Source organism: Lissotriton helveticus, chromosome 3_1 (assembly GCF_964261635.1).
Source record: "Lissotriton helveticus chromosome 3_1, aLisHel1.1, whole genome shotgun sequence".
Taxonomy (NCBI): domain Eukaryota; kingdom Metazoa; phylum Chordata; class Amphibia; order Caudata; family Salamandridae; genus Lissotriton; species Lissotriton helveticus.
Genome location: NC_136061.1, coordinates 1,554,394,123 through 1,554,421,851, shown reverse-complemented (window position 1 = coordinate 1,554,421,851; position 27,729 = coordinate 1,554,394,123). Strand labels below are relative to the sequence as shown.

Sequence of the window (27,729 nt, the reverse complement as noted above, 5' to 3'; positions counted from 1 at the left end):
GAAGCCTTTAAAAGAACTTTGGTCTTAAGGTTGGTTTCAGTAGAGACCATATCTAAATTATTTTTCTTTAAAAAAATCCAGTAATGGTGGGAAACCTTAGATACCTTCAGAGAACACCCCGTAAGAAAACAGTTCATGAGCTGACAAAATATGACACTGCGAACTGGAACAGCATTGTTGCAACAGCCGCTGGGATCCACCAACATGGCATCATTAGGCTGGGCAATCAGATTAATTTGTGTACGTGGCCATTTCTCATATTTTCCTAGTACTGGAATCACCGTGTATCAAAATAATTCTTCGTTTTTTTAAAAATACATTCAGGCAGACAACATTTTATCCAGGTTCACAAAATTTGAAAAGTGGGCTGAGAACTTTGTATTCTACTTCAAAAATCGTCTCAGTGGTCAGTAGGGGATGTTAATATTAATGCTTTAATCGCCACAATCTTATACCAAAGATGTCATCATTAGGCCTAGGTTCTTGGTCTTTAACCACCCACATCTTTACAGATGCTCACTGTTTTAATCTTAAAAACCAAAGCTCATGATAAGACCAAGCGTCCATTGAGGCACTCGCTCGATACGCACTTCGTTTCAATTCTTCAAAACTAGACAGCCGGGTTGCGCCATGGAAACGCATCCACGAAGGACCTTCGCTGGCCACCTACTGAGTCAAGGATGTAGTTTAGATCCCTTGTGACCAGGCTGATGAACAATGGCCCTAAGAGCATTTAAAATTGACCTAAGCACTAGGCCACCCCAAACTGAATCTGCTAACAGCCTTTCAAGCATAGGGGTTGTTCAATTGGAGTCCAGGGTCACAGATTTGGGAAGGGGAAGAACCACATCACTTGGCATGAAAAGGCTTCTCCAAATTAACCTGTTCAGTCATTCCATCTGAGACACACATCAAAAGCAGCAGTGGATGACTACTGTGTACAGAACTGTTCGCTCATCCAAATGGACTCAATTGCTTTTATTATAGGTAAATCGTGTTCAAGGTCTTCGGCAAAGAGTCACATTTTGTTCACTTCAGACATCTAAATATATACATATTCAGTGGTAGAAGTCTTGGCAGGAGAAAAAGAGTCAATAAACCAGGCCTCTATGTGGTCCTCTCTATCATTTTACAGCTACAAAACCCTGTACCTACTCGCATATAACATACAGGCAATGCAACGCAAAATCACTGGAAGTCCTGTTTGTGACATGATAAAGCAACAGAGTGATTATTGTTGTTTACCGTTATACACTTTATACGCTACCCTCTCCAAGGGCAGTGACCGCCAACACTCAAAGTGGCGTTATTTTTTTAATTTACCTTTAAAGTGTTGTATTGCTGCTGGAGGATGTGATGGCTAAAATGTGAATTGCAATATACTGGTTTGGTTACAGCCTAGTATGCCACAAATAAGTGGACAAAAGACATTAGAATGGGCAGTGGCAAAGGAGAACCAAATTAAACTTACTAGAATGGATGACAAACTAATGGAGGCTTGAGCAGATTGAAAATGATAATTCAACAGATTAACGCCAGACCATCCTGCACCAGAGGCATCAAATTGGGTAAAACGCACACTGAGAGACGGATCCAAAAACATACTGGGATAAATAACACCGCTTGGCATCTCCCTTAGTTATATGCCTAACAAGCCCTGGCAAAGTGGTTTGCCAATGCTTACCAGGCAGCGGTATTGGCTTTGTTGTTCCTTTTTTAATAGAGCTGCAATGGCCAAAGAACATAACGTTACCAGCCAGCTTGAAGGTTTATTTATTTATAATTTAATGTTAGCCATGTTGCATTATAATATTTTTCACTTTCAAGATGGGTATCCCGTTGAGTGATGCAACATGGCGCAACATGGCAACCATCTTGAAAGCATAGAACATTCTTTTTTTCTTACAAAATGGCAACCACATTGCATCATGGATCACTTTGTTATGCAATACGGCGGACATCCTGAAAACATGGCAAAAACACTTTGAAGATGGCAGGGAACCCCTAGTGGCTTTGCCAAAGTCAACAGCGACTGTCAGGGTGGAGAGGAAGAGGGGTGGTAGGAGAAGTGTGGGGACTGAGAGAAAGCAGAGAGAATGAAAATAGAGTTGGAAGAGGGATGAAAGAGCCTGACACGGAGCCCAGCAGTACTTGGTATTAGAGACCCGTGAGGAGGGTATAAGGAGAGAGATGAGGAAGTTGGGGGAGGGGATAAAGAACGTGAGCACCCTATGTGCCGAGCAAGTGAGAGGAAGGACATGCAATTTGATGGAGTTCTGAATGAGTAGTGACAGGGGAAAAAAGAAAATAGTTCCATGATATCAGCAGAAGAAGGCTAAAACTCATCCTTCTAAAAGAGAGGATAAAGATAGAAATGCTCAATGGCAAACCAACCGCGAGAATAGTTAGGAAAGCCATCCAATAAAGAAGAAGGAATTAAAACAAGAAAGCCAACCAATCATGAGCAAGAACCGACCCAAAGCCCACTCCATGTCTATATCAACCCCCTGGACAGTTCTGTCCAACCTCAGACCGATATCTTTGCTTCCATTCTTGGGAAAACTTGCAGAGAAGCATGTGAACAAACATCTTTCGAACTTTATCGAACAGTCGGGTAGCCTGGATTATTCTCAATCTGGTTTCAGACCGACTTACAGCACTGAGTCAGCACTGCTGTCAGTCATGGACGATCTTCACATGTACCAGGACAGGGGTTACTCCGTGGTTCTGGTACTGTTAGACTTATCGGCTGCGTTCGATACTGTATCCCACAACATCCTGCTCAGACGGCTTGTGGAGATCGGCCTTGAGAGTATGGCAATGGCCTGGCTGAGGAGTTTTCTATCCGATCGCACCCAATGTGTCACCATGGGTGCGTTCCGTTCAGCGGAGGTGGAGATCACTAAGGGGGTGCCACAGGGCTCTTTTTTGAGGCCTACTCTTTTCAATATCTACGTGGCGCCCCTGGCTAGGATCATGAGAGCTTTCGGTTTCATCCCGGTGTCATATATGGATGACACACAGCTCCTTTTTCCGTTTAAATCTCTTACCACCGAGGTTAAAACCTCCTTCTCCGACGGTATGAAGGCAGTTGCCCAGTGGATGTCCTCAAACTTCCTACAATGCAATGTAGGTAAGACTGAGGTCTTGCTCTTTGGGGAGGCAAAAAAATCATATGGACCCCCAATTGGTGGCCGCAAGATCTAGGTCCGGTCCCTGTCCCCAAACAGGTTGTGAAGAACCTGGGGGTACGTTTGGATCAGGAGCTGTCCCTAAAGCAGCATGGAAACAACATTGTGGGTTCTTGCTTCCATGTTATAGGTCTCCTCCGCAAAGTTTTCCCCCTACTCCCGGACTTCACCAGAAAAACCTTGGTGCAGGCCCTTATACTTAGTCGTCTTGACTACTGTAACGGACTGCTGGCATCTGTCAATGAGTGAGTATTAGCCAAACTCCAAGTAGTACAAAACACTGCTGCTAGGCTAGTCCTGAATGCCCCTCCCAGATCTCCGTCAAAACCCCTCTTGGACAAACTACACTGGCTATCAGTTCGCCAAAGGGTAAAATTTAAGATCTGTTGTGTAATCCATAAAAGTCTACACGGACTAGGACCTTCCTATCTGACAGATTTGTACCATAATCCCGCCCGCTCCCTTAGGTCTAGCAACCAGCTTCTCCTTCGAGTGCCTATTGCAAAAAAGGCAAGACAGGGCGGCAAAGCTCGGTCAGTGGTCGGCCCCACATTATGGAACAAACTCCCCTTGATGCTGAGGCAATGTCCAGAACATCTGATTTTCAGGAAAAAGCTGAAAACTTTCCTGTTTCAGAACTAGCTCACTTCTTAAATGTGGGTCTCTCTTAAATTGCTGCTTCTGGTGTTTTGGGGCGCGGAGATACTCCTCTGGGAGTCGATTCAAGCGCGATATAAACCCACAAATAAATAAATAAGTCGTATTGTATTCACTGTGTCTGTAGGGAGACTGCAAACATTGTGCCGATCGTTGAAAGGGTGTCTACCAGAAAGATAAAAGCTCTTCGACAACCAGGTACAGACCTGCTCTGAAGTCCAAAGTATTTGCACAAGTGTGGTTTATAATCGGCAAAGCACTAAATGTCAACCTTCAAGTTAAGCATTTGTTACCAAATAGAAAGATCCACATGCAATAGTGTCTTCAAAATTTCTCAAATGAAAGGTTACTTCTTTATTTGCCCAGTTTTTCAAACATCTCTTTTCAGGCATTTACAAATGTATTCATGCCTTATTTCCAAATGCTGAACTCCGTTATTATCAACTTTGATGACAGCCTTGCTGCGTTTTCAAACCTGCTTCTTCCCAATTTGTACAGTTACTACCAATTTTGCACACAGATTTGCCAACACATCTCACGACACGCAAGTCGCTCACAATTCCCGATTTGAAGGTTGACCCCACCAGAAAGGTGTCTAACTGAAACTTATGGAAAACTTTACACTGCATGTTAACTGGGCGCATACGAGTTGCACTGAGAGGATGTATGGATATATGGGAAGGGGACTGAAAAATCCGGGCGATTATTAGACCCGGTCAAAGTTTATGTTACGCTAGCATAATCAGCATAATTTCATGTAACTCTGGTTATGCATAATTCCTGAAATTCCACCATTACGCTACGTGTGTAATTATGCCCGTTCATGGTAAAGATTTGCCACACATGCACGTCAACAGCATAACTGACTGAAGAGATCGGCGGCTGGTCACTTTTCTTTTTCTGTTTTTTTGTGCCTTTTTAGCGCGAAATGCACAATGGTGTAACATACGCCCTCGGAGCCCCTGTGCTGGTGGGGGGCGAGCTACAGGCCCCCCCTCAGCACAGTACCTTGGCCTGCGAGCTCTTGACTGACCCCAAAGGGGGGGTGGGGCTCAAGTTTTGTTACGCCACTGGAAATGCATTCTTGTAGTCACACATTTTATTTAAGCTTCAGTTTCGCATTTTATTTATTTATTTTTTTATTTTGAAAGTTTTATATAGCGCGAACAAGATCTTTGCAGATAACAGAGCGCTTTACAGAGGCAGGTGTAATCATCATCAAGATCATCACGTTCCAGTACATAGCAAAAATATTACGTATAGTACAGGTATGAGGTAGCCAGGCATAGTTTTGCATGTCAAGTGTAATTTACCTTTTTTTTGTTTCGCACAATTCGCACACTCCTAACGATTATACCAGAGTTTAAATGAAAAATGTTGAAACCAGCATCATACTTCATTCTAATAATTTCACATCTGAAGCTAGGCGTGGGCCCCATCAATCACCTAAAATGTAATAAATATAGTAGTATTTATCCAGTGGACAAACCTTGCTTAGTTGTCTCTTATCTCCTGAAACAAACGTAGTTATTTTAATGATCATGGAATAATAAATGTTTGAATTCGCCCTGCCAGGTGTTTCGAGCCCATAAACGCCATTCTATACTCAGAAATCTGCCAGATTGGGATGGCATCTGGTTGGTAACTGTTGCGAGAGTACCAGATTCAGGTCACACTGTCCAATCGTAGCACCGGGGCCGGTCTCGAACCTGTGACCTGGAGGCAGCCAACCCTCTAACTAGCATTAATGACGCATTCCAGCCTGGAACAGATGAGTCACAGTGTCCTCCTTCCTGACTTCATTCCCACTGAACAGCCTTAAATGTCTCATGATTAAAATGTGAAAGTCATACACCAGCGCCCGCTCTCCCTCCTCCTGAAGCTCTTATCACTTGGGCCCAGCACAAAGAGGGGTTTAGTTCAAAGATGGTGCAAAACACTTAGAATAGTGCATGGCTGAAATGTATATGTAAAGGATTTCCCAAAAAAATACTTCAGGGACCGATTTCAGCAAAACACCCACAGACTGGTGGCAGTGCTAAAAGAGAAATAAAGGCACAGGGTTGTATGCATTGTTCATAATCAAATAAATAAAGAAAGAAATAAAGAAAGAAATAATGTTTAATGCAGCAGTAACAAACAAGCATTTGCAATGCAATAGGTCTCGCATTTATGAGAGTTTGAGCTATTGGCATTGTAAATGACAATGCCTTTTATTTATGTGTTGTTTTTAAAACAGATACATAAAAGGCATGGTCATTTACAATGCAAATAGCTTAAACTCTCGCAAATGTGAGACCTATTACATTGCAAATGCGATTGGCGCCCGTGTTAAAGATTTTTTTTAAAGCGTTAGGAGAGAGTGTGCCATGCCTGCAACTGTAGGAGAGTAAGGTCTGCTTCCTATGGTTACCCCCACTTTTTGCTGTGATTCTCTGGTTTTTCGACTTTAGTGTGGCTGTGGACCTGCTAATCAGGCCCACAGCCCAGCTGCTCTCTCTCTGAATTAATACCATGTACTTTAGGTACATACCAGATTGGTTACTGGGTCATCCTTGTGAGCCCCTGTATAGTGTACCATAGGTACCCAGGGCATGGTGCACCTTAGGCCTACCAGGGGCTGCAGCACGTATTGTGCCACCGCTGATCTGCCTTCCAAACTGACTCCACAGGTCTGTTCATACAGCCTGGGTAAGGTGGTGTAATCACCCCTTACTTAGATATAGTATACCGATATCTATATATGCATATAGACACATATACACCTATAAGTCACTCCTATGGCAGGCCTTAATCCTGGAGGCAGAGTGCTTGGTTTTATGTGAGAGGGTGCCCTAGCATGAGCGGAGCCCCTCTGCAGCTTTTGGAACCATCTCCTTATAGCTGTTCTATGATATAGCCATATCATATACTCTTAAGTGCATTATAATCCTCGCAGTTAATGCTAACTTTGGTTTGGCTTTATCAAACATGTTGTGTAAGGTGTCAAACACTTTGGAAAACTACCCCTCCGCCAGTCCTGACGGTGGGGGTAGCATTCCACCCTTCTAGAGGGAGAAGACATGTAGTTACTGGTTTACACGGTTAAAGTTAAACGGAGCCTCAGCATCACAAAATTTATGCTGCTGCCACAGACACGAGTCTGACCTCCTGTTGCTGGATGAAACTCTGGCAGGGGAGGCCTGGACAATAGGTTTCCTGTCCAGGGAGGTGCCAGCACCTCCCCAGACAGGCTTTTGTGTATTGGGGCAGGGAGGACTGCATTCAGTGAATGCTTTCGAGACACTGCCTGGGGCACACAAGGTGCTCCATGCATTTCCCAGTTCAAACTGGTTGCTGGGGCACTCTGCCCCAGCTCTGGCGCGAAACTGGACACAGGGAAAGGGGTGTAACCACCCCCTTCCAAGGTCCACCCATAGGAGGGACCTTAAGGGTAGTCTAGCCCCTAAGCTTGGTAAAGTATAGGAGCCCAATCACTAGGACTTTAGATTACCCTGGACGAAACTTTGAAACATAAATCCTGGACCTTCAACATTCCATTTCGACTGGAAGACGGAAGACATCTCCCGTGTGTTCAAGAAGTGACCATCCTGTTCAAACAGGCACCAACAGCAACTTTGCTGGTCTGCATTTTCGAGGCTCCCGCCGGATCCCGAAGAATCTGCGACACAGGACATGGACTTCCAGATATCTCGGACCCCAACCTTCGTTCCCAGCAAAGCGGAGACCTGTGGCGGGCACGAGAGACGTGGGACCGGAACTTCTGGACATCCTGCATTTTGCTAACTGCATCAACTCCCGAGGTATCTCGCAGTTGTGCATAGGGGTACGAGAAGCCTCAGCCCCGAGCTCCATTTGCACTGAAGCTCAGGCCTCCACACTCCACGAGTGTCCCGTGGGGCCCGCTCTTGCATTTCAGCTCGACGCGTCTTCCCGGTTCCTAGTCCGTTGGCTAGTGAGCCCCCTGAAGACTTCCTTTTAAATCTAACTTGCTTTCCTGGTTGCCCCAGGCTTGCTCCAACTTCCCTACAAAGGAGAAGTTCCTCAGACCTTGCTGGTCTGCACCAAAGCCAGTCTCGACATCCTGCGTGGGTAGCGTTTGCCAAGGCTTGTTGGGTCCAGTCCGGATACAGACACTGCAGTCAACTAGATCCTTCGTGGGACAGCTCGAATCCAGCTCCTGGTCGTTGTCGACGCCTCCTGGTCCTCGTGGCTGAAGAGACAAACCTTACATCTTCACCTAAAATCACCCGACATCTGGTGGCATCTTTCTATCGCTGCCCTGGTCACTGGCAAGTGACCCAGACTCTGTCCCTTCTGCTTTCAGGTTCTTCAGATCTTCGATCCACCCTTGGATCCACCCAGACACCTTTCCTCTAGTCGCCTGCAGCACTTCTTTGCAGCTCTCCATTGAAAACGACAACGAAACCCGACACGAAAAGACACCTATGCACCCGGGTTCCCTGGGTGAGGTAACACGAGTACTCCGGTGCTCCATTGGGTCTTGATTCTCGAAACAAGGGATGAAGAAACAAGGAAGGGTGGGTGGGAGGGAGGGGATGAAGAAACAAGGAAGGGTGGGTGGGAGGGAGGGGATGAAGAAACTAGGGAGGGCGGGTAGGAGGGAGGGGATGAAGAAACATGGAAGGGTGGGGGAGGGAGGGAATGAAGAAACATGGAAGGGCGGGGGAGGAATCAGGGGATGAAGAAACAAGGAAGGTGAGGTGGAAACTGGCAGATAAAGAAACGAGGAAGGACAGGTGGAAACGGAGGGATGAAGAAATGAGGAAGGGCGGGTGGGAACGGGGGTTGAAGAAACAGGGACGGATGGGTGGAAGGGGAGGAAAAAACTAGAACTGATTAAGACGCGGAAATTGTCGGGTTGGAAGATGATGAAGAAACAGGAACTGAAGGATGGGATTCAAGAAACTGAAACAGGAGTGTGGGAGGTGTAGAAATGAGGGTGGGTAGGGAATGAAGAAATAGGGATGGGCGGAAGGTGGAGACAGGGACAGGCAGGTTGGAGGAGAAACATGACTGAAGAAACGGGTAGAAGGTGAAGAAAAGGGGCAAGAGGAACGCGATGAAACAGACATGGGTGGAAGGGGGAGACTAGGGGACTGGTGGGTTGGAGTGGGAGAAATGCACACTGGAGAACAGGGGACAAGTAGGTGGGAGGGAGGGGGAAACGCAACAGACATGGCGGGTGGGAGAAAAAGACAAAGGGACGGGTGGGATAAGAAGCAACACAGCCGGTGGTGGGTTTAAGCATAAGAGGCAATATGGACGGGGTGGGAGGGTACGAAGCAATACCGATAGGTGGTGGGAGGATAAGAAGCACCACGGGTGGGGCAGGTAGAGTAGAAGAAGAAACAGGGATGGGGAAGGGAACAGGATAAGAAGCAACAAGGACGGGAAAAGAAGCAACACTGATTGCGGGGGTGGGAGTGGAAGAAGTAACAGACAGTGGTAGGTGGGAGGGAGAGAAGCAAGAAACTAAAAAAAATTCCTCAATCACAGTGCCTGCTGTAGATGGGCCTTAATACATCTAAATCAATCAGTGCTTGGTGCGTGCTCCTGCAGAAAGAAGAGGAATTGTAGACGGCTTGCGCTGCCCAACAAGAAGGCAGAAAATGAGAGTGAAAATGAAGCCCACAAATGGCTAATGAAGGCCCTTATTCAACACAATCTCTTGCAGGCGTTAACATTTACACTAGTGCACATGCGCTCACACATGTGACATCTAAAGATTTTATGATATCCCCCAACCAGAAAACATGAGTAGGAGTTTACCCTGTACCAACCACTTTACTGTGGTTCAAAATCAAACTTCCAATTTGTAGGAGAGAAGGGTGTTCACGTATACTTCCGTGTCTCCATTTGAGTGTGCACTGGTCCAGAATTTCAGAGTTTCACAATTTAAAAACCAGTTGATTAACACTATGTTTGTCCAGCTGGTTCGAATGATTTCTACAGGCGTCCATTCTTGACAAATTTCTGTGTAAATTTAGAGAGCGGTTCATTCAAAAATAGAGAAAAATATTTTCATACCGCACAGTAAAAACATTGGATTCACGCTTTCATCAATAGTAGAAATCGAACAGTAGATGTGGAAGCAATATGTAACCGTTAATAGGGTTGGATTGGGATCAAAAATAGGCCCGGGCACGCTAAAAAAAAGTGGCCCACATTTGCGGATTGCTTTTCCGCAAAACACTGCTTTGGCGAAATATTATGAAAAGAAGGGTGGGGGATCTCTGACAGAGGCATGTTTTCTTAACTTCACTTAGATGCAAATAAAATTCACGTTTTAGTTCACACGGGTAAAACACACCTGAATACAAGTGAGGCCACTTCTGCTCAGGCCCCCTGCCTCCGCTCAATCTGTATACATTAGTGGGCCGGCCCAGCAAGAGAAAGGGAGTGAAGCCTCTGCCCGTTGGTAGAAGGGAGATAATGGAGGCCCATCTGTAGGCCACTCAGGCACCCACTGGGCCGCTGGCGGCATCCAAACAGACACCGCCCAAATAACCCCCCCCCCTCCCTCCCCCGCTGTCCCAAAAAGCAGCCCACAGCTGGAACTCGGATACTGGCCCCTCGGCCATTGCCTGAGTGCCCGCCATACCAATCCGACCCTGCCCGACAACCTGGTTGCTTCAAAGCACTACGGATAGAGTCAACAACTAAATATTGGATCGCGAAACAGCAATAAGCAGAGAAGTGGCAGTAAGCTCTGTCTCTTGGATACATTGATTTCAATCATTTCTTGATAGCCATGTAGAAACAACAACAAAGGCTAGCCCAAAAGCTTATTCTATGCAAGGGACAAATCTTGTTTACACGTGCCAGGTCAAAGGTCAGGGCTAGTGCCTTAAAGGCTTACAGTTTCATCAAAGCCAACCATAGGGGTGCACGAAGATGCTTCAAACACCCAAGCAAATGTCAGTTAGTCAGTCCCGTCCTTGTGCCCCAGGGCACTCAGAGGTTAGTGGGCAATCACTAGTGGAGTTATTACCATTCAGTGCTGGTGACCTGAGCCACAACACTGCTGCCCAAAAACCGAATCATCAAGTCCTTTCTTTTTTTTGATCTCTTGACCTCTCAGGGTAATAGGGCCGAGCAGTCGAGACTTACTCCTGGAAAAGGCCTGGCGTTAGAAACTCAGACATACCATACCACTGAGTGCCTAATTTGAGGCAGTGGTTTCTGGTGCTCGGCACTGGTACTTAATTGTCAACACTGGAGCTTGAGACAGTCTGCCACAAAGTGGCGCTGTCTGACCGATTTAGGGATAACCACAACAGTTAATTGTTATTTTCAATACACATTAAAAATGACTATTACCTGCCGTCCAAGCCATTCTTATAGCTTTGGGGGCCTGAAAGAGTCTGAACGGTCACACTCGTAGGAGTGTGATGGTTAGTAGTTGTGTTGTTACTATCATTGAGAGCATAGCGGGGCAATGTATGGTGCAAGCTGCAGGGGCTTCCTAACGAAAGACCTGGCACTTTATTATCATTATTTTTTTACAAATTAAGCACTGATTTGTACCTAACCATCATTAACATGAACGTCCAGGCAGTTCTTCACTTCAGAAAGGACTTTTATCATAGGCCTGTTGCATTATCTACACTTTAAATGCAAATCCATAACATAAACCAGCATTGTCTAGCGCCATCTGGGGCCCAGGTATCACTCTACAAGCGTTTCTATGCTCGAATCGTTTCATTATTAAACACTTAGTTCTGATTCTGCAGTGCCAGGAACTAAAAATTTAACACACGCCTTATACTTCCAAGGTATAAAGTGAGGAGGTGTACAGAGGTAAGAAGTGAAAGTGAGGGGAGAAAGGTGAGATTTACAAACAATGACTGCCCACATGGGTGCTCATATGATTAAATTACACTCTTTAAGCCCCTGCGAACATGAATGCTGACAAGAAGTTCTAGTGACGTACTTTTCACAGCAGGAAGGTCAAGTGTCTCTACAGCAACTCACTGTGCAAACTGACTCGACTGGAAACTCCCACTTTACAGTATTAAAATCAGAGGAAGCGGAGAACCCGGTGCCACGGGGTTTGGGGGGACCACAGTTAACCCACTGGAGTCGAGAGTTTAGGTGCCACTTGGTTCTTATGATTTAGACAGTAGCTTTCTATGGTGTTGGTTAACCTAAGGTGACCCTAAACACTATTTTTAGGGTGGAGGGGTTTGCACATTAGGAATTGCCTTTTGCTGTCCAGATTTTCCCAAAATGGACACCAAGTAGTCGGTTCTCCATGGCAAGGGGTCGAAGTTGAGATTCTTCAGGGCTACTGGAGTGACAAAGGAAGTATAGATGCTCTAAAACAGTGGCTCCCAAACTTTTGACTCCTGCGGACCCCCATTGAGTCACCACTGTAAACCGGGGACCCCCACACAATTTGTAGGATTTAAAATTCAAACATTAAAACAGTAATTCGAAAAAAAATAAACACACGTGTGCACATAAAACAAAGAATCTGATTAGTAAGTATTTTAGGGGCATATTTACAAGCCCCTATCACCATGAGAATGTTACTTTTTGCGACGTTCCCATGGCGACCGGGGCTTTGCTTTATTTACAAGGCATCGTTAAGCCACACTTAACATGGCTTAACGCTGGCTTGTAAATAACACCCCCTTTCACCCAATGCTTAGCGTGAAAGGGGTGGGCAGTGGGTGTTGCGGTGGGCGTTCCACCGCAACACCCATTGATTTTGACACTGCCCCCTATTAACAAGGGCAGCGTAAATGGGATGCAGTGCCAAAATTAAGACCAGGGAAAAACAATCTTCCCCTGCACGCAGACACCCTTGCACTATGGTGCAAGGGTGCCTGCGTTGGCACCACAAAGTTAAGTTTAGCGTGAGCGTAGGGGAAACACAGGGCTGCATCATATTCTTGTAAATATAGGTGCAGCCCTGTGTTTGTGAAGTGGCGGAGCGTGTCGTTAAGCCAAGGAGGCTAACAACTCTCTCTGCCACTTCTGTTGTATTTTATATTGAAAGATTTAGGAAAAAAAGGAAGAAAATAGATGGGAAGGTTGGTGCTGCATCTCCGTGACTAACTTTTAAATGGTTGTTTTTTTCGCAGTACGAGGCTCCTGCCAGGGCCAGACTGGAAACTCAAAGCAGCCCTGGCAAATGTTTTCAGACCAGTCCCCATAGGGTGCACACCAAGTGCAGTGAGTGAGCCTGACCACTACAAAGGGGGCTTTGGGATGCTCGCCCCAAAAACATTTAGGAAACAATGGAAACAAGTGGTTGGTCTACAACACAGTTATCATTACATATTGAATTGTATTAGCTATTAAAGAATAGTAAATGAAGACCTGACTATGCACAAGAATACAATAATCTTTTTTGGGATTCTTCAATGACTCCCCCACTATCACCCTCCAACATTACCTCTCATCTCTCCATAGCCCCTCTGACACATGTATAATATTTTTATAGCATCTCTCATACCATTGTTTGAGAGAGAGCACTTTACATCACACACATATACAGACAGTGAATCCTACATGTAAATCTGTGAATATAAAATGTCAAATAAGGCAAAGGGTAATTAATACAAGGTGTAGAATTCACATCATTCATACTGGTAGGCATTTTTAAAAAGAGCTTGGTCTGGAAAAGCACAAACTCATGATTCAGAAAATAACACAGTGGTTAGCATTGACTTTAACAATAAAAATGTATTTCCACCCAAATAAACCTTTTTAGCAGTATCAGGATAATGAAAGACTGGGAAAAACATGTCACTAACTTGTACCTTGCAGTTTGCAAGCAGCTCTTTGATGACAGTTTATAGGTCACTATGCTAGATTACGATTATCACTTATGAACTGCACAGTACCAAAATAATCTCTGTTTTTTAAAATGCATTATACATGTTCTTTGCAGTAGGCATGTTAACCCTCTGTGCTACATTAGATAATTCAAAGCAGCCACTGGACAAAACTCTCATCTCTCCATTAATCACTGGTGGCATCATGACTATGAAATTTAATATCTCCGAGGTGGAAAGGGCGATCAAAGATACAAGTAAACACAAGGCTCTTGGCCCCGACGGGGTCCCTGCTGATCTTTACATTCAGTATCCACAATTTTGGTCCAAAATATTAACTAACGTCTTTAACGCAATACCTTCAGCGGGCTGCCCATCCTCCTGGTCCTCTTCCATTATTGTCCCGATTTTTAAGAAGGGGAAAAGGGGGGACCCTGCCTGCTACAGGCCAATCTCCTTGTTGGACTCTGCTGTTAAAATCCTGGGCAGAGTCATCCTACAAAGACTTGGGGATTGGCTTGAGGGGAGTGGGGTTCTCTCTGACCTCCAATATGGTTTTAGAGCTCACAGGGGGACCATGGACCAATGTTTAAATCTTTACCTTATTATTAGCAAATACACAGTGGCGAAGAAGGGGCTTTTATATTTAGGTTTCATGGATTTATCCTCCGCTTTTGATTTGGTTAACCGTTCTAAATTATGGCTTATTTTGCGGGATATGGGTTTGGACATCACCTTGGTTAATTTTCTACATGATCTTCACCAGAACTTGTTCACTTCCGTAAGGGTAACGAGGGAAGGCAGGTGTACCGAGCAATTCAGATCAGGGAGAGGGGTCAGACAAGGTTGTATTCTGGCCCCACTCCTTTTTACACTTTACATCAACTCCCTGGGCAAATCTCTGAACATAGCCACCCTGGACGTTCCGCGTATGGGAGGGGCATCCATTCCGGTCCTCCTGTACGCGGACGATGCTGTCTTACTCGCACGTACAGGCACGGGCCTACAAAGACTGCTAGACCACTTTGGCTCCTTCATGGAAGCTTTGGATTTAAAAATCAACACATCTAAATCCCACGTGATGGTAACTGGTCTACGCAGGAAAAGTATGAAGATCCAAACTTTCAGATGTAACGATACACCAATCTCTAGGGTACCTTTTTTCTGCTATTTAGGTGTCATTTTTGATGAAAGAGGAACCTGGGGGCCTCAGTTGAAACTTAAGGGCAATGGGGTTGCAAGATCCACCACAGGTCTTATGAATTTTTCTAAAAGACTTGGCTCAAGACCCATGGAGGCTATGATTCGTATGTATAAAGCAAAATGTTTAGCAATCGGTTCGTATGGGGCCGATATCTGGGGCTACGTACCTTCACCAGGCATTCAAATTATAGAAAATAATTTTATACGATCTCTTTTGTCACTCCCAAAGTCATCCCCCACATTCTCTATCCACTGTGAAGTGGGCTTGGGATATATTACTGATCTCCTAAAAATGACCCCTCTGTTACGATGGGTTAAAACTTGGACAAATGAGGAGATTACACTGAACCACCTCATACTCAAAGATTGTATGGCCTTGGATAAAGCGGATAGTATACCCTGGCTTGCGTATGTTAGAGCGGCATGCGTGAGGCTGGGGCGTCCGGACATGTATTTATCACCACAGGGCCTTAGGAAAGAGGATGTAGGGTGGGTAAAGGTGCATTTCCGAAATTTGTTGGAGTTAGAAAGGGAGGAGATTGAACTTAGTAAACCAATGGTGAGATCAATATATGAGTTAACAACCTCCCCAGTCATGGAACCTTATTTAAAATACGTGACTAAACCATACCATCGTTTCCTCTTACTTAGGTTCAGGTTCAATCTCATTCACCTTGTGCTTGGTGCCTATACAAAGTGGGGGACCCCAGCAAACACCACACCTTGTACCTGTGATAGTTTTTCTACACAGGACACGCTTCATCTAGTGATGTTCTGTGATCATTATTTGGTGGCTCGGAAAACATTTTTATACCCAATCCTGAAAGCCCTTAACTTTGCCCAGGTGAGGCCGGCACTTTTACACTTGCAAATGCTTAACTCTGTGCAGGTCACATTCAGTGTAGCCACTTTTTTGGTAGCGGCAGCTCGTATAAACAAAATAAGACTCACCCAGACAAATAATCAACTAGGTTGACATTTGTCAACTACGCCCTGGGAAAATGTATTAAGCACAGTGGGGAACAGGACTAGGAAACAGGGGTGGTTCTTTTTTTTAAATGTATAGTGCTACTTATCTATTCTTTGTATCAAAGATTTTAATTGTTTTAGGAATGAACGTATGAATTACAATCATGTGTATATTCGTATATCTGTAATTTTACTTGTATAATGTATGTATGTTTAAAATGTATTGTGTACTGCTTTTATGGTTTTAATTAACCGAATAAAGACATTTGACTGACTGACTGACACTGGTGTGTTATCCTGACACTTTTATTGTTGTTTGAAAACTGCTAATTATACAAGATACTTTCAAGTGCTTTAAAAACTGCTGCCTGTGGACCTCCTGGGAATGTGTCACGGACCCCTGGGGGTCCACCACAGTTTGGGAAACACTGCTCTAAAAGTTAGAAAAATGTGCGCCTACTATCTCACACCACACCAGGGGGTGAAGGGGACAGAGCAGCGCCTTGACACAGCCCTCATCATGCATCTACTGCACAGCTGGCTGCAGCGACATTGCAGCTGCCGTGAAATCTAGAACCATCCCCGTGTCCTCCAAGCAGTTCCTTTCCAGTTATCTGGGCACAGGCTCTTGGTCACCATGAATCACTGATTCACAATTAAAGCACTCGATGCCGATTTGCACTACAGTGATCAGTGGGAGGGAGGCAGAATCCCTCTAGCACCTTATCCAAGGATCTCATTAAATTGAGATCTGCAGTAAGACTATTAACAATAAGGTAGGAGAGGCGAATCCAAATGAAGACAGATTGTAATATAGTTTAAAACAAGTAAACTCTTACAAAAATGTGGCCTAGCGGCTACAGCTGCAGTCTCTGCTGGGCACAGAGTCAGGGGTTCAAACCTGCTTCCCCGTGTTGAAGTTTCTGGGCAAAGCACAACCTCCCTGGGCCTAAAAAGGGAAAATAAAATGTGCAACACAGTTTGGTTCTATTGTCACGCTCCCTAATACCCTTGGGATAGGTTTGCTCTTTAACAAAATCAAAAAAATAAAAAAATAAATCAACTGAAAAATGAAAGGGTTTATTTTTGTTGGAAAATGTGATAAACTCATTACAATTCTCGCGGACATGTCAAAAGGGATTTCACAAGGAGCTGAAGGAATTTGGCCTTTTACCTTCTACAGCCTCAAAACACCCGGCCTTTGCCAGAAATTCCTATTCCCTGTGGCGTGTGGTTGCTTAGAAAAGCAGAGTCGGCTGCAGGCAGGAGGCCTTTCCAATTTGTTTACGAGCTAAGCGATTTTCTGCGGCCTTGGTGAACGTGTGCGACTCCTCCAGTGCACAGACGACAAGGATATGCACACAACGTTTACGGAGATATATAATTTAACGACACCAACGTACTTCCCACACAGACCACTCTGTAAACCTCTCCTCTACCAACTATGGGCGATAATCTGAGCAGCTTGGAGCGCCTTAGGGCCTTGCTCGAGTGCAATAAAGATCTTAACTGTAGCTACAGACGGAAAAATCTTAACCCAAAAGTAAAACTCTGTTTAACTATATCACCTATAGATCTATCATGTGACTTTTCGCGACCTCACTTAACCTCCTCAATATCCTATGAGTGAGCAGCAGGGGGGGCCTCACTCCTAGATACACCGAGCCACTTGTACACCCATATCTTAAAGCATATGATGGGGGCAGAGGCAGATGTCAATGATATCAAGACCCCACCCACAATGAGTGCATACAGAGTTCGTGTACCACAAGCAAAACAGCATTTTACCAATAAGGTGCTCCGTGTTCCCCAATAAAAAGCTATTTTTCAGGTATATTCTTGCAGGCAGGTGCTTTCTAGCTTGCTGCCTGACTTCACCTTTGGGATTTGGCAGCTCTTGTACCACCCCCTCGTACAGAGATGGGCTGATGAAAGAAGCTCTCATGTATGGTGGAGTTCATGCGCAAGCAAGGGGCTGCAGAAGATGTAACAAGGGATCTTTCTCTTTCAGCTGTTTCCAAACTTTTAAATTAAGTATACTCTCCTTGGAAGAGTTATTTTTTTCTCTAAATACCTCTCTGGAGGAATGGGAAAGTTTCAGGGTACAACAAATCTAGAGCTATATTCAGAATTCTATATTTAAATATGTGCTTCTACTGATAATTAATGGGAAAGTATCAGGGTACAAGAAAATTAGAGCTAAATTCTATTTTTAAATATGTGCTTCTACTGATAATTTCAATTGACTAGTTTGTACCAGTTCCACATGCTGGTACGGGTTACTTCCAATCAAGTTTTTTTAAAAGAAACTTCCACAGGATTCTAGACCCATTTATGTGAGCTAGTTATTAGTATGCATTGTTCTTTACTGGTTTCAGTTTCTACATGTATTTAACAAGTACAAATTCCCGATTTTTACTGGAGACACGTGCTAATGTTGAATGTGTCAGCCTAAGCCAGTAGAAACCATCGATAAATGGTCAACTAAAGTCCCTCAACAGGAGATGACGCTCCGCTTCTGTGCAACTTTCTGCAGTTCCTCACAATTCATTTTCTATTGGTGTACAAAAGGGTCTTGTGGTATCGGACAGTCAATATCTAGACTATTGTGGTAGAAACACAGAGAAATCTCTAGATATGCATACTAAACACTAACTTTTGGGGGATAATGTGCTTTCCTTCGACCCGTGCACCGTAACTTGGCATCTCTTCCAAAATAAAGAAATCACTGAAATTGGTCAAGGTGAAATGACGAGCGACCAGCTCCTATTAACTCAGGTTTAGACCATTAGGCCAGAGACCAAAAGGTGCTGAAAGGCAAAGTTATCCGTAACCAGATCTGAAAAGCTTCCTCATTCGTCCACATCTGGAGGGAACTGAAGACCATGTCTTCAAGCAACACAATTACTTGAATAACTTATTCAACGTATATCCCATGTAATCCCATTTGCAACTGGATCAAAAAATCTTCCTCATTCTTCCACAAATTAAGGTAACTGAAAACCATGTCTTCCAGCGACACACTTTGTAGAGTGACCTGGTTAATGTACATCCCAAGTAAATACCTCTTTGTTCCATCTGCACCCGCTAGACTACCCCTTTCTCTTTATTCCCCCATCCCTTTAGCTCTATATTGCTGGGGCTTACCTTTTTGACTTCTGTAGAACTTCACTACTGAATTACTACTGAAAGCAGGGACCACGACCTGAGCTAGTCATGCAATTTGAACCTCAAAACAATACACAGACCACAGAACTTCACTACTGAATTACTACTGAAAGCAGGGGCCACGACCTGAGCTAGTCATGCAATTTGAACCTCAAAACAATACACAGACCACAGAACTTCACTACTGAATTACTACTGAAAGCAGGGGCCACGACCTGAGCTAGTCATGCAATTTGAACCTCAAAACAATACACAGACCACAGAACTTCACTACTGAATTACTACTGAAAGCAGGGGCCACGACCTGAGCTAGTCATGCAATTTGAACCTCAAAACAATACACAGACCACAGAACTTCACTACTGAATTACTACTGAAAGCAGGGGCCACGACCTGAGCTAGTCATGCAATTTGAACCTCAAAACAATACACAGACCACAGAACTTCACTACTGAATTACTACTGAAAGCAGGGGCCACGACCTGAGCTAGTCATGCAATTTGAACCTCAAAACAATACACAGACCACAGAAACAAGTATACAAAGACACACAAACTATGAAATATTTTAATTCATAAACAAAACGGTATACAAAAATGGAACGTTTTAATTTTAAGGGAAAGGTTAAAACTTTTCAAAAATGTGTCTTTATTTCCAAAAGACCAACTAATATGCTAGAGTCTGCCATGTCACTTTCTTGCTTCTAATGCATGCTCTGTTTTTACCAGCACAGACCAGTGCTTCCATTGAGGCCACCAACGATCAATACTATTTCTGTTTGCTGTACTTGCATTGCTCCCATGACTCTAGACAAGGACACCAACTTAATTGCTGGCCTCCAATTTCCAATTCCTTCCCATTTACAGACCAACTTAAAATTGGGAATGTTGCATGTTTATGTACATAAACTTTATTTTTTAATTTTCCTAACCGTCACGGACCCCCAAAGGTAGGCGTCTCGGATCTATATTGTTCACATCCTTTTAAAATCCCACTCTTCCCACAAAAAACACGCACACAGATGTGGTACAGTGCACCCTTGGTTTGTAGCAGGGTCAGAGGTGTATACATTCTCTATAAACACACATACAGATCTGAAGGAGTTCCGGCTACAAGTTGAGCCATCACAGATTGTAGGCGGGGGTGGTGGACGGTGTATGGAGCTTTGATCCCCGCTGAAGGCGTCAGGAAGACATATTTCTCCAGAATGTCAGAAATTTCCACCTCAAGGGCGCCCTGGCTTTTGTCGCACTGGACTGGTTTTGTCAAACAAGCTCGGTCTTGTTTATTTCCCCAACTCGGCTGCTCGAAGGAAGAGGGGGGGAAAAAAGGGCGGAGAAATAACTCGCGGCAGAGTTACTAATGTCGGGAAAATCTAAGAACAAAAGAGAGGGGAGAACATTTATTGAAAAGCAGGTCTTCTGACAAGGAAAGGCCTGAAGATAGCAGGCACCGCTTCTAGGAAGTAACATAATTAATTCTGGAGAAACCACCCAAGTCCCTCCTACACTCACATTCGGGAGTTTCAAATGGTTAATGTATTTACAAGTTAGCTTTACTGGAAAAACAGACATGAGTCACACACCTATTTGCGCACCCAAGCAAAAAGGAAGTATGCATATATCAGCATTCGCAACAGGCAGGAATGTAAGTGGGATGAAAAAACTGCGGGTACCATCAAGGGGCGTGGCCAATGTAATTAAGGGCGTGGCTTAAAACACGTGAGCTAAACATTTGTGCTTAGCATAGTGTGCCGCCTGACTTGCATTTTGCTGTTTGTCATTGCATCCCGAAATGATACAACAAGTAACATCATACCTACAACAAGTCAGGACTATTGGCTTTGTCAATGGTGGTTAGTTGCATAAGATACATAAGCAGCAACTATAGCTTGTAGATCATATTGAAAAAGCTTCCACGACGATGTCGCTGCTCCCGAGTTTCAAAAAGAGAAGGTAAATCCAGAGAGAAAATGACTCTTTAAATGATTTCCCTGTCTCGACAACGCTCACCTGGCATGACGTCATGCCATAACTTCTCCACTAGTGAGAAGTGAGCAGTGTGAGCACGCGCACATCAATGTCCCTGCTGTCCAGGAAAAAACGAAACGCCAGGGCACAAAACAGAGCCCGATAGAGACCCGTTTCGAGGCCTCCTTTAAAAAAAAAAAAAAACTGCCGGTGCTCAGCACCAGGTGAGACCCGGCCTACTTAAAGGCCTGGCATCAAGGCTTATTTAGAATTAGTGCCAATGGCGGGCATCAGCACACAATTTTGAGGATAAGGACTTATTTATTAGCATCAGACTTTGACCTAAAACCAGTGGTGGTCATGGAAATTAAATTTAGCACTGGATTCCATAAATAGGTGGTCAGGATGCGGAGCCACGGGCGGGGGGGGAGGGTGGGGGGCCCTTTGGGCGCAGACAAAGTACACATTTTTTAAAATAACTATCTTTGCCCCCACAAATTAGCAACAAGGACCAATGTAAAAGTAAATCTGTTCTCGCACACTTAATTGGTCGCAAGCAGGTAGCATTTTAAAATGTCTTATGAGGTTAAAGCACTGCTTTACAGAACTTTGCTTGCTAACTAGTTTCCAGAGTATAATAATAGTAAGATAACTCTGTGGGTAATGCCCTTCCTGGAGAGATCTGTGTGCAGTCTAGTCACAGGTTTTAGTCATAAAAATATCAGCGGGTTAATGTGCCTCCTGCAAAGCGCAACATGAAACATCACATGCATGTCACGGAGTTATAATTTATGTAGATAGCCGAGTGGGTTACCACTTTTGCTGCCGATATCTTTGCTTTACCCAATGGCCCGAATTCCAGATCTGGTTTAATAATAGCGGCGGATTTGGGATCCGCCTGGATCAGTACTATTTCCTGCAGTATCAGAGAATCAAACAGGCAGAAAAGGAGACCGAGAAATATCTTAAAACCGCAAAAAGGAGACAAAGAATGCAAGAAAGAGAACCTACAAGTGTGAGACAAAGAGACTGGAAATTTAAGCTGGTGGATGCAAGGTACATGAGGTGGGGTTCAAAACTATCCACCCTTGCAACTTGGCAATCCCCCGGCGCTCAGCAGTAACCAAGTTGATTCCCAAGAAAAAATGTGGGTCTCTACACCCAGTTTTATTTTAATTTAAGCATTAATTTAGGATACAAAACCTCACCCCTTAGTCAGAGTATGACGTCATTGTAGGTGATAGTAAATCTCACATGGCTGGATATTGGTAACTTTAGGCCATGGACATTTGAAAGGGTGGTAAACCCCCACCAGTTTATGGGATTTGTGGAGGTCCATATTACTGGTTTTGGCAGCTTCCCTTTCTGACAACGGTTGCAGGTTTTACTGTAGCTAAAGACAGACCTGGAAAGGGATGGGAACAGCTTCAGTACTGGCAAACGTTTAGGACAAGCTGCTCCATGTGAAAAATATTTTCCTTGTGGAGAGCAAAAAAGCACTCCAAAAGACAATAGGTCTCGTCTGTTCAACCTCTTGGCTTTGCCAGTGTGTTCTGCTGTTGTGCAACATCAGGAAACAAAAATGTATTTATTTATTTCGAGTGTTTAATAAGGAGCACACATGACGTAGGAGGTATCAGAGCGCTTTACATAGGGTTGATTGAAACCAGATGAAAGGTATAAATAAATACATAAAAAGTAAAGAGCTGCAATGGGCTGTTGCAACAGATATCACAATTATACAACCGTCACTTGATTAATATTCCATTAGTCTTCATTGTTCTAGCAACTTCATGGTGGGTATTTGCTGATGCTCTGAAACTATTCAGATCCACGTACCCAGAGGAGCAGAGTGTTTGAGGGTTCTCCTGCAAAGGACATGCTCCTGACCAATCTAGAAGTTGCTGACCTTGAGACCCCCCTGGTGCCCTGTCTCTCCCAAAGTCTATGCCAGGAATCTATTTGTTAGGGTTTTTTTAAATGTTTGTTGCTGATCACATGCAGCACTGGCACACATTTTTTCAAAAAGTAGAAAAATAGAGGGGGTATATGCAAACATGCATGTCATGATGCTTTGGTGATCTAGTGCGCATGCGTGAGCATGAAGCAGTTACTACTTTTTTATATTTTTACTAACCATTACAAGAAAGCTGCTGGCACGGAGCAGTATGCAAAATTAAAAAGAGAACTTTACAGAGGTGCGAAAACATGCATAAAAATGGAGTGGCTTGGGAGACAACTGCAGCTGCAGGGTCCCATAAAAATGTATACGTTAAATAAAAAAATGTTTCTGTAGGAAAAGCAATGAGAGAGGTGGGGTGCAAATGAAAACTAAAAACACTTGCCCCCCGAAATATTCACTTTTCAATATGGCATATTTTGCACACATCCATACAAAGCTCATACAATTAATCTAACTTGAACTGATTAACCTATTTTTTATCCTGCAACTCGGGCATGTATTCGTGTCAGATAAACATTGAAAAGAAACGTACGTGACATTAATCTAAAGAGAGTTTGTTTACATAGTGGTTACACTGAAAATCTAACATGAATTTCCCTCTCCTGGAAAAACATTCAACAGCTCATAACTATCAAGAACACACATCTTCTACTGGTAGAGACTCCTAATCTCGACAGCACTTAAATCAACACTCACTATATAAATATTGGATCTCGGAAAAAAAAATAACACGCATATCAACACCTCTACTTTCAAATTCCTTACTAGTGTTCAAGGACAGGACTGCAGGACTACAGGACTGCTTGAAAGTTAGACTCTGGGCCATCTGAGCAGCATTTTCATCCATAACACTGTTTTGTGGTCATTGCGGGTCCTGAACCCATGGTCTGTTGCCAAACTATCTCCCGAATTCATCCAGCAATGGAAAAAAACAAGTTCAGCAGCTGAATGAGATGACAAGTTAACACAGACCTAGTAAAGGATGGTTTTATGAGGAGGACATGCGAGAGGCAACATCAGCGCGGTCTACTGAGTAATCATCTCAAGACAACTAAAGAGACTGCTCAGGCACAATCCTCCCAAAAACACCGGTCTTCAGCAGCAATACAAAACCTGATGCAGCTTCCAAAACCCAATACTCCTTATTCAAAGTTTAGCATTTGACATAGTTAAGGAGGCTATTTACACCGGGTAAAATTAAACATAGGCCTCCATATATATATATAGATACAATTAAGATCAGAGATGTTCCAAGGAGGTCCACAAAGGTTGGATCCATGCCACGCTTTCTGGATAACCATGTAAATGATTTCTACTTGGCTTAATTATATATACATTTATTTTATGTGGATATCCGGGAAGTCTGCCAAGTACTCTGTCCTCCTGGAGTTACGAAGGACACCACTGATTTAAATTAATGTCATCAAAGCCAGAATCATTCTAGAATAACTAGGGGAATACATGCAGAATACGCATTAGGTGATGGATGCCAATAGTGCCCATCTGGAAAATGTCACCATTTTATGTGACTGCAATCAACAGAAGGACTACGGCCATCCTGGTTGTCAAATAAAATGGCGCTTGCATGCTGGCAGATCAGTGAGAGGACGCTTCGGAGGCCAGTAGAGTCTTTCGCGCTTGATCTTTTCATACCGACCTCAATTTAATGTTCAAATCCGCTTCCCACTTAAAATGCCACACTTTTGGCTAGATGTAGTGCTGCAAAACTTTGCCTGGGAATATTTTCAGAGGATCACCTATATATTAATTTAAATCCCCCCCTACCCCCTCTCCGTTCTAATGATCTCCCGAAACAGACATGGCATGGCGCTGTTCAGCATTTATGTTCTGATAGAAGCGCTCCTGTATCATCAGGCAACCATGTCATCACAGTGTCGATGTCCAAATATGACGAACGGACCTTCGCTGTAAGGCGGGCCTATTGAGCTCTACATGAGTTCCTCGGTCTTCTCAATATGAACGTTATCATCGCATTGTTCAGCCTTTATCAAACACCCAAACATAATGGTCCGTTATTAAAAAGACTATGCAAAGTTCCACCTTTGGCTCTTACTACATTGTGGTGCAATATTAAAGTGGCATAGATCATCATTAAACAACACAGAGACGGTCAATATATTATATCAAGCTACAATATTAATGTGCATATGCTAAAAGAATGTTATTCTGCCTTATGGTGCCTGTAATAATTACTGAAGTTATTACTTTTCATTTCAATGGTAATGCGGTCCCAGATTGGACACCATGTCGTGCATTTCCTACAATGTTCTCATCCAAAGAACTTCATCAGAATTTTTTTTTTTTTTTAAATGAAAAGCTCTCCTATTTCACTGATGGAGTTTCCAAAGTTGTGATGTAAAGTTTGTTTTTGTAATCACACAGCACAAATTGCCAGTAATGAATTCACTCAATCCTTTGATTGCCTCTACACCAATTTGCATTAAAAAAATAGGCGAACAGAAATGATATAAATCAACTAGAGAGCATCTTAAAACGAACGAGACCAAACCAAATATGTAATAATGCTTCGGCATTGGAAAATAAATGTATGTTTTTGGTGATTCCATAGCATCCCACATGACTGGACGGCGCGAAGGGCTTCGAGACCACGAGGACCACAGGAAAAGGGATAGTTTGGATAGGACAAAACTCAAGAAGAAGAGATGGCATAAGGCAAAATGGAAGTGAATATGAGAACAGAAGGATGCGGGAGCACACGATGTAAGGAAGAGGGTCGGGTTGGTAGGACTGGAATGAATTATTTGAAAAGCAGATGGAGGTGGGAATTACAAACAAGAGCAGCAAGAGTAGTAAAACAGTGTGGTAAATGAGTGCACAGACAAGGGTGTGGAAGAGCAGGAGCATGGAACACAAGAGTCACAAAGAGTCTCTGCAAGGGTCAAAGGTCACAAGGAACATTTAACCAGCATTACACATGAGCCAGGATACCCGTAGGGTGGCAGTTTCGCGCTATACAAGTATCTCTTCACTTCACTTCACATGACTAGGTAATCCCAAGTTTTATAAGGAAGAAACCATCGAACATACAGATGGAAGCGGTCAAGGCCCACCAATGCAACTCAATTACAGCTGCATCAGTGCTCCACTAACCGGAAAAAAACGGTATCGCTGCATTAGTTTAAATCAAATGTATTGTTGTCGCAAAATGATCAAGCACTCACCAAAAATCTCCCCATTTTTAGCGTACTCCGTCACGAGGTACAGCATGCTTTTGGTCTCCATAACCTGTTAGGGCAGAAATAGAAATTTACTTGTAGGAAGTCTAGCTTCAAATGCTGTACAATTGCTAAGGATAACCGGTCTTGGAAAAGGAAGGGGGGGGGTGGAGGAGAAGGGAAAACAGGAGTAACAAACGGAACAGGAAGCAGAAGAAAGAGGACAGACGAACAGATGAGGAAAGAGAAAAAAAGCATAAGAAAAACCTAATAATGCCTATGATAGCCACAATTTTAGCAGCAACAATTGGGAAAAAACACCAATAAGAATGATCATAGTAATTAATAGTACTTTGACCATGTACTCAGCACAGATCACTAATGGGATTTTTCTGAAGCTCTTTTGTAACCAAATCATGAGCTGGTTTTACCGACCTCGGAAGAATTAAAGGTGGGGTCACTCCCCCCTGTTGGGTTTTTAACCTCCGCACAGCAGCGTCCACAGAGACTTTGCAGAGAGTGCAGCAGTAGACGGCCAGCACTCTCAGATGTTTGTTATCAATTTGGTCTTTGTTTCTGGCTCACCATCTTAGGCTGCAACGGTAAAACTAGGATTCAAGTTTAGCCACACCCTTCCCTGGCCATCAGATGGGTGGTATAAAATATATATCAGCCCATAGAAATGTTGGTAGCCACGCCTTTAAAAGCATGCAGACTGCCTGAGAAAAACAAAATGGCGATTTTGGTGTCTATGAAAACTCTACTGACGATCAGATGAAACACTACCTAAGTTACATTGAAGTCTCTCTGCAAACAATACTAGAACAGGGCATGTTAGTTAATGAAGACATGTTAAGGGCTACACTTGTCCAATTGAAACATTATTAACTCCCTCTTCACCCCCTCTTTTGCAGGCTTTTCAGCAAGTCCATTCTCCACTGAGCTGAGAGAGTCAGGAAGTTGGCATGATCAGCCATGAAGACAATCTAAAAAAGTCCAGAGCACAACTCACAAAAGGGTGCACCTTCAACCCATCAGCTATGCCAACCATCCCTGGGTTTGTTCATGCTCCTCCTCAAGGAGCAGAGCCAGCGCCGGAAATTAAGAATTTAGGTGAAGTCTCCTGCGATTACTGCACTACACAGCAGACTGCCTATCCCAAACCAGTGCTGCAGTCTGTAAAGGACGGCAAACAGCACTCAAATCAAAATGAATGCGCCTTTCCGGCCAAGCCGATCCATGCCCACTGAGGACTATCTTTCCCCGCCAAACCTCTTCAATGAGACCCACGGATAGGACGCAGTGACCAAAGTCTTGGACCGGTCACTGTTAACTCCCTGGAGCATCTCTCCCTTTGATTATCAGACTGTTGCAGGATGGCTGCAAAGGAGATTCAACCCCACCCCCTTGATCCAACAGCACAATTGTATTCATCCCTGGAATGGGCCTATTGTATGCGGAGGCCTTTGATCTGTCAACTAGAGCAGCAGAGCAATTAACTCAGCCAGTTCAAGGCACGAATCCGACTGAGAGCTGGGCCAGAGAATTTTAATTTCATGAAGTATATTAATGGAACTATGTCAGAAACGACCACATCTGGAT

At 43.9% G+C, this 27,729-nt stretch overlaps 1 protein-coding gene across 2 annotated transcripts in view; it reads right to left on the bottom strand.

Moving 5' to 3' along the window:
* SIK2 (salt inducible kinase 2) overlaps nt 1–27,729 on the bottom strand; it is a 428,969-nt gene that overhangs the window by 218,436 nt on the left and 182,804 nt on the right. For both annotated transcript variants that reach the window (XM_078682308.1, XM_078682309.1), the window contains exon 3: nt 26,134–26,197. In XM_078682308.1, the coding sequence (XP_078538434.1) occupies nt 26,134–26,197 (64 nt within the window). The remainder of the gene's footprint in view (nt 1–26,133; nt 26,198–27,729) is intronic.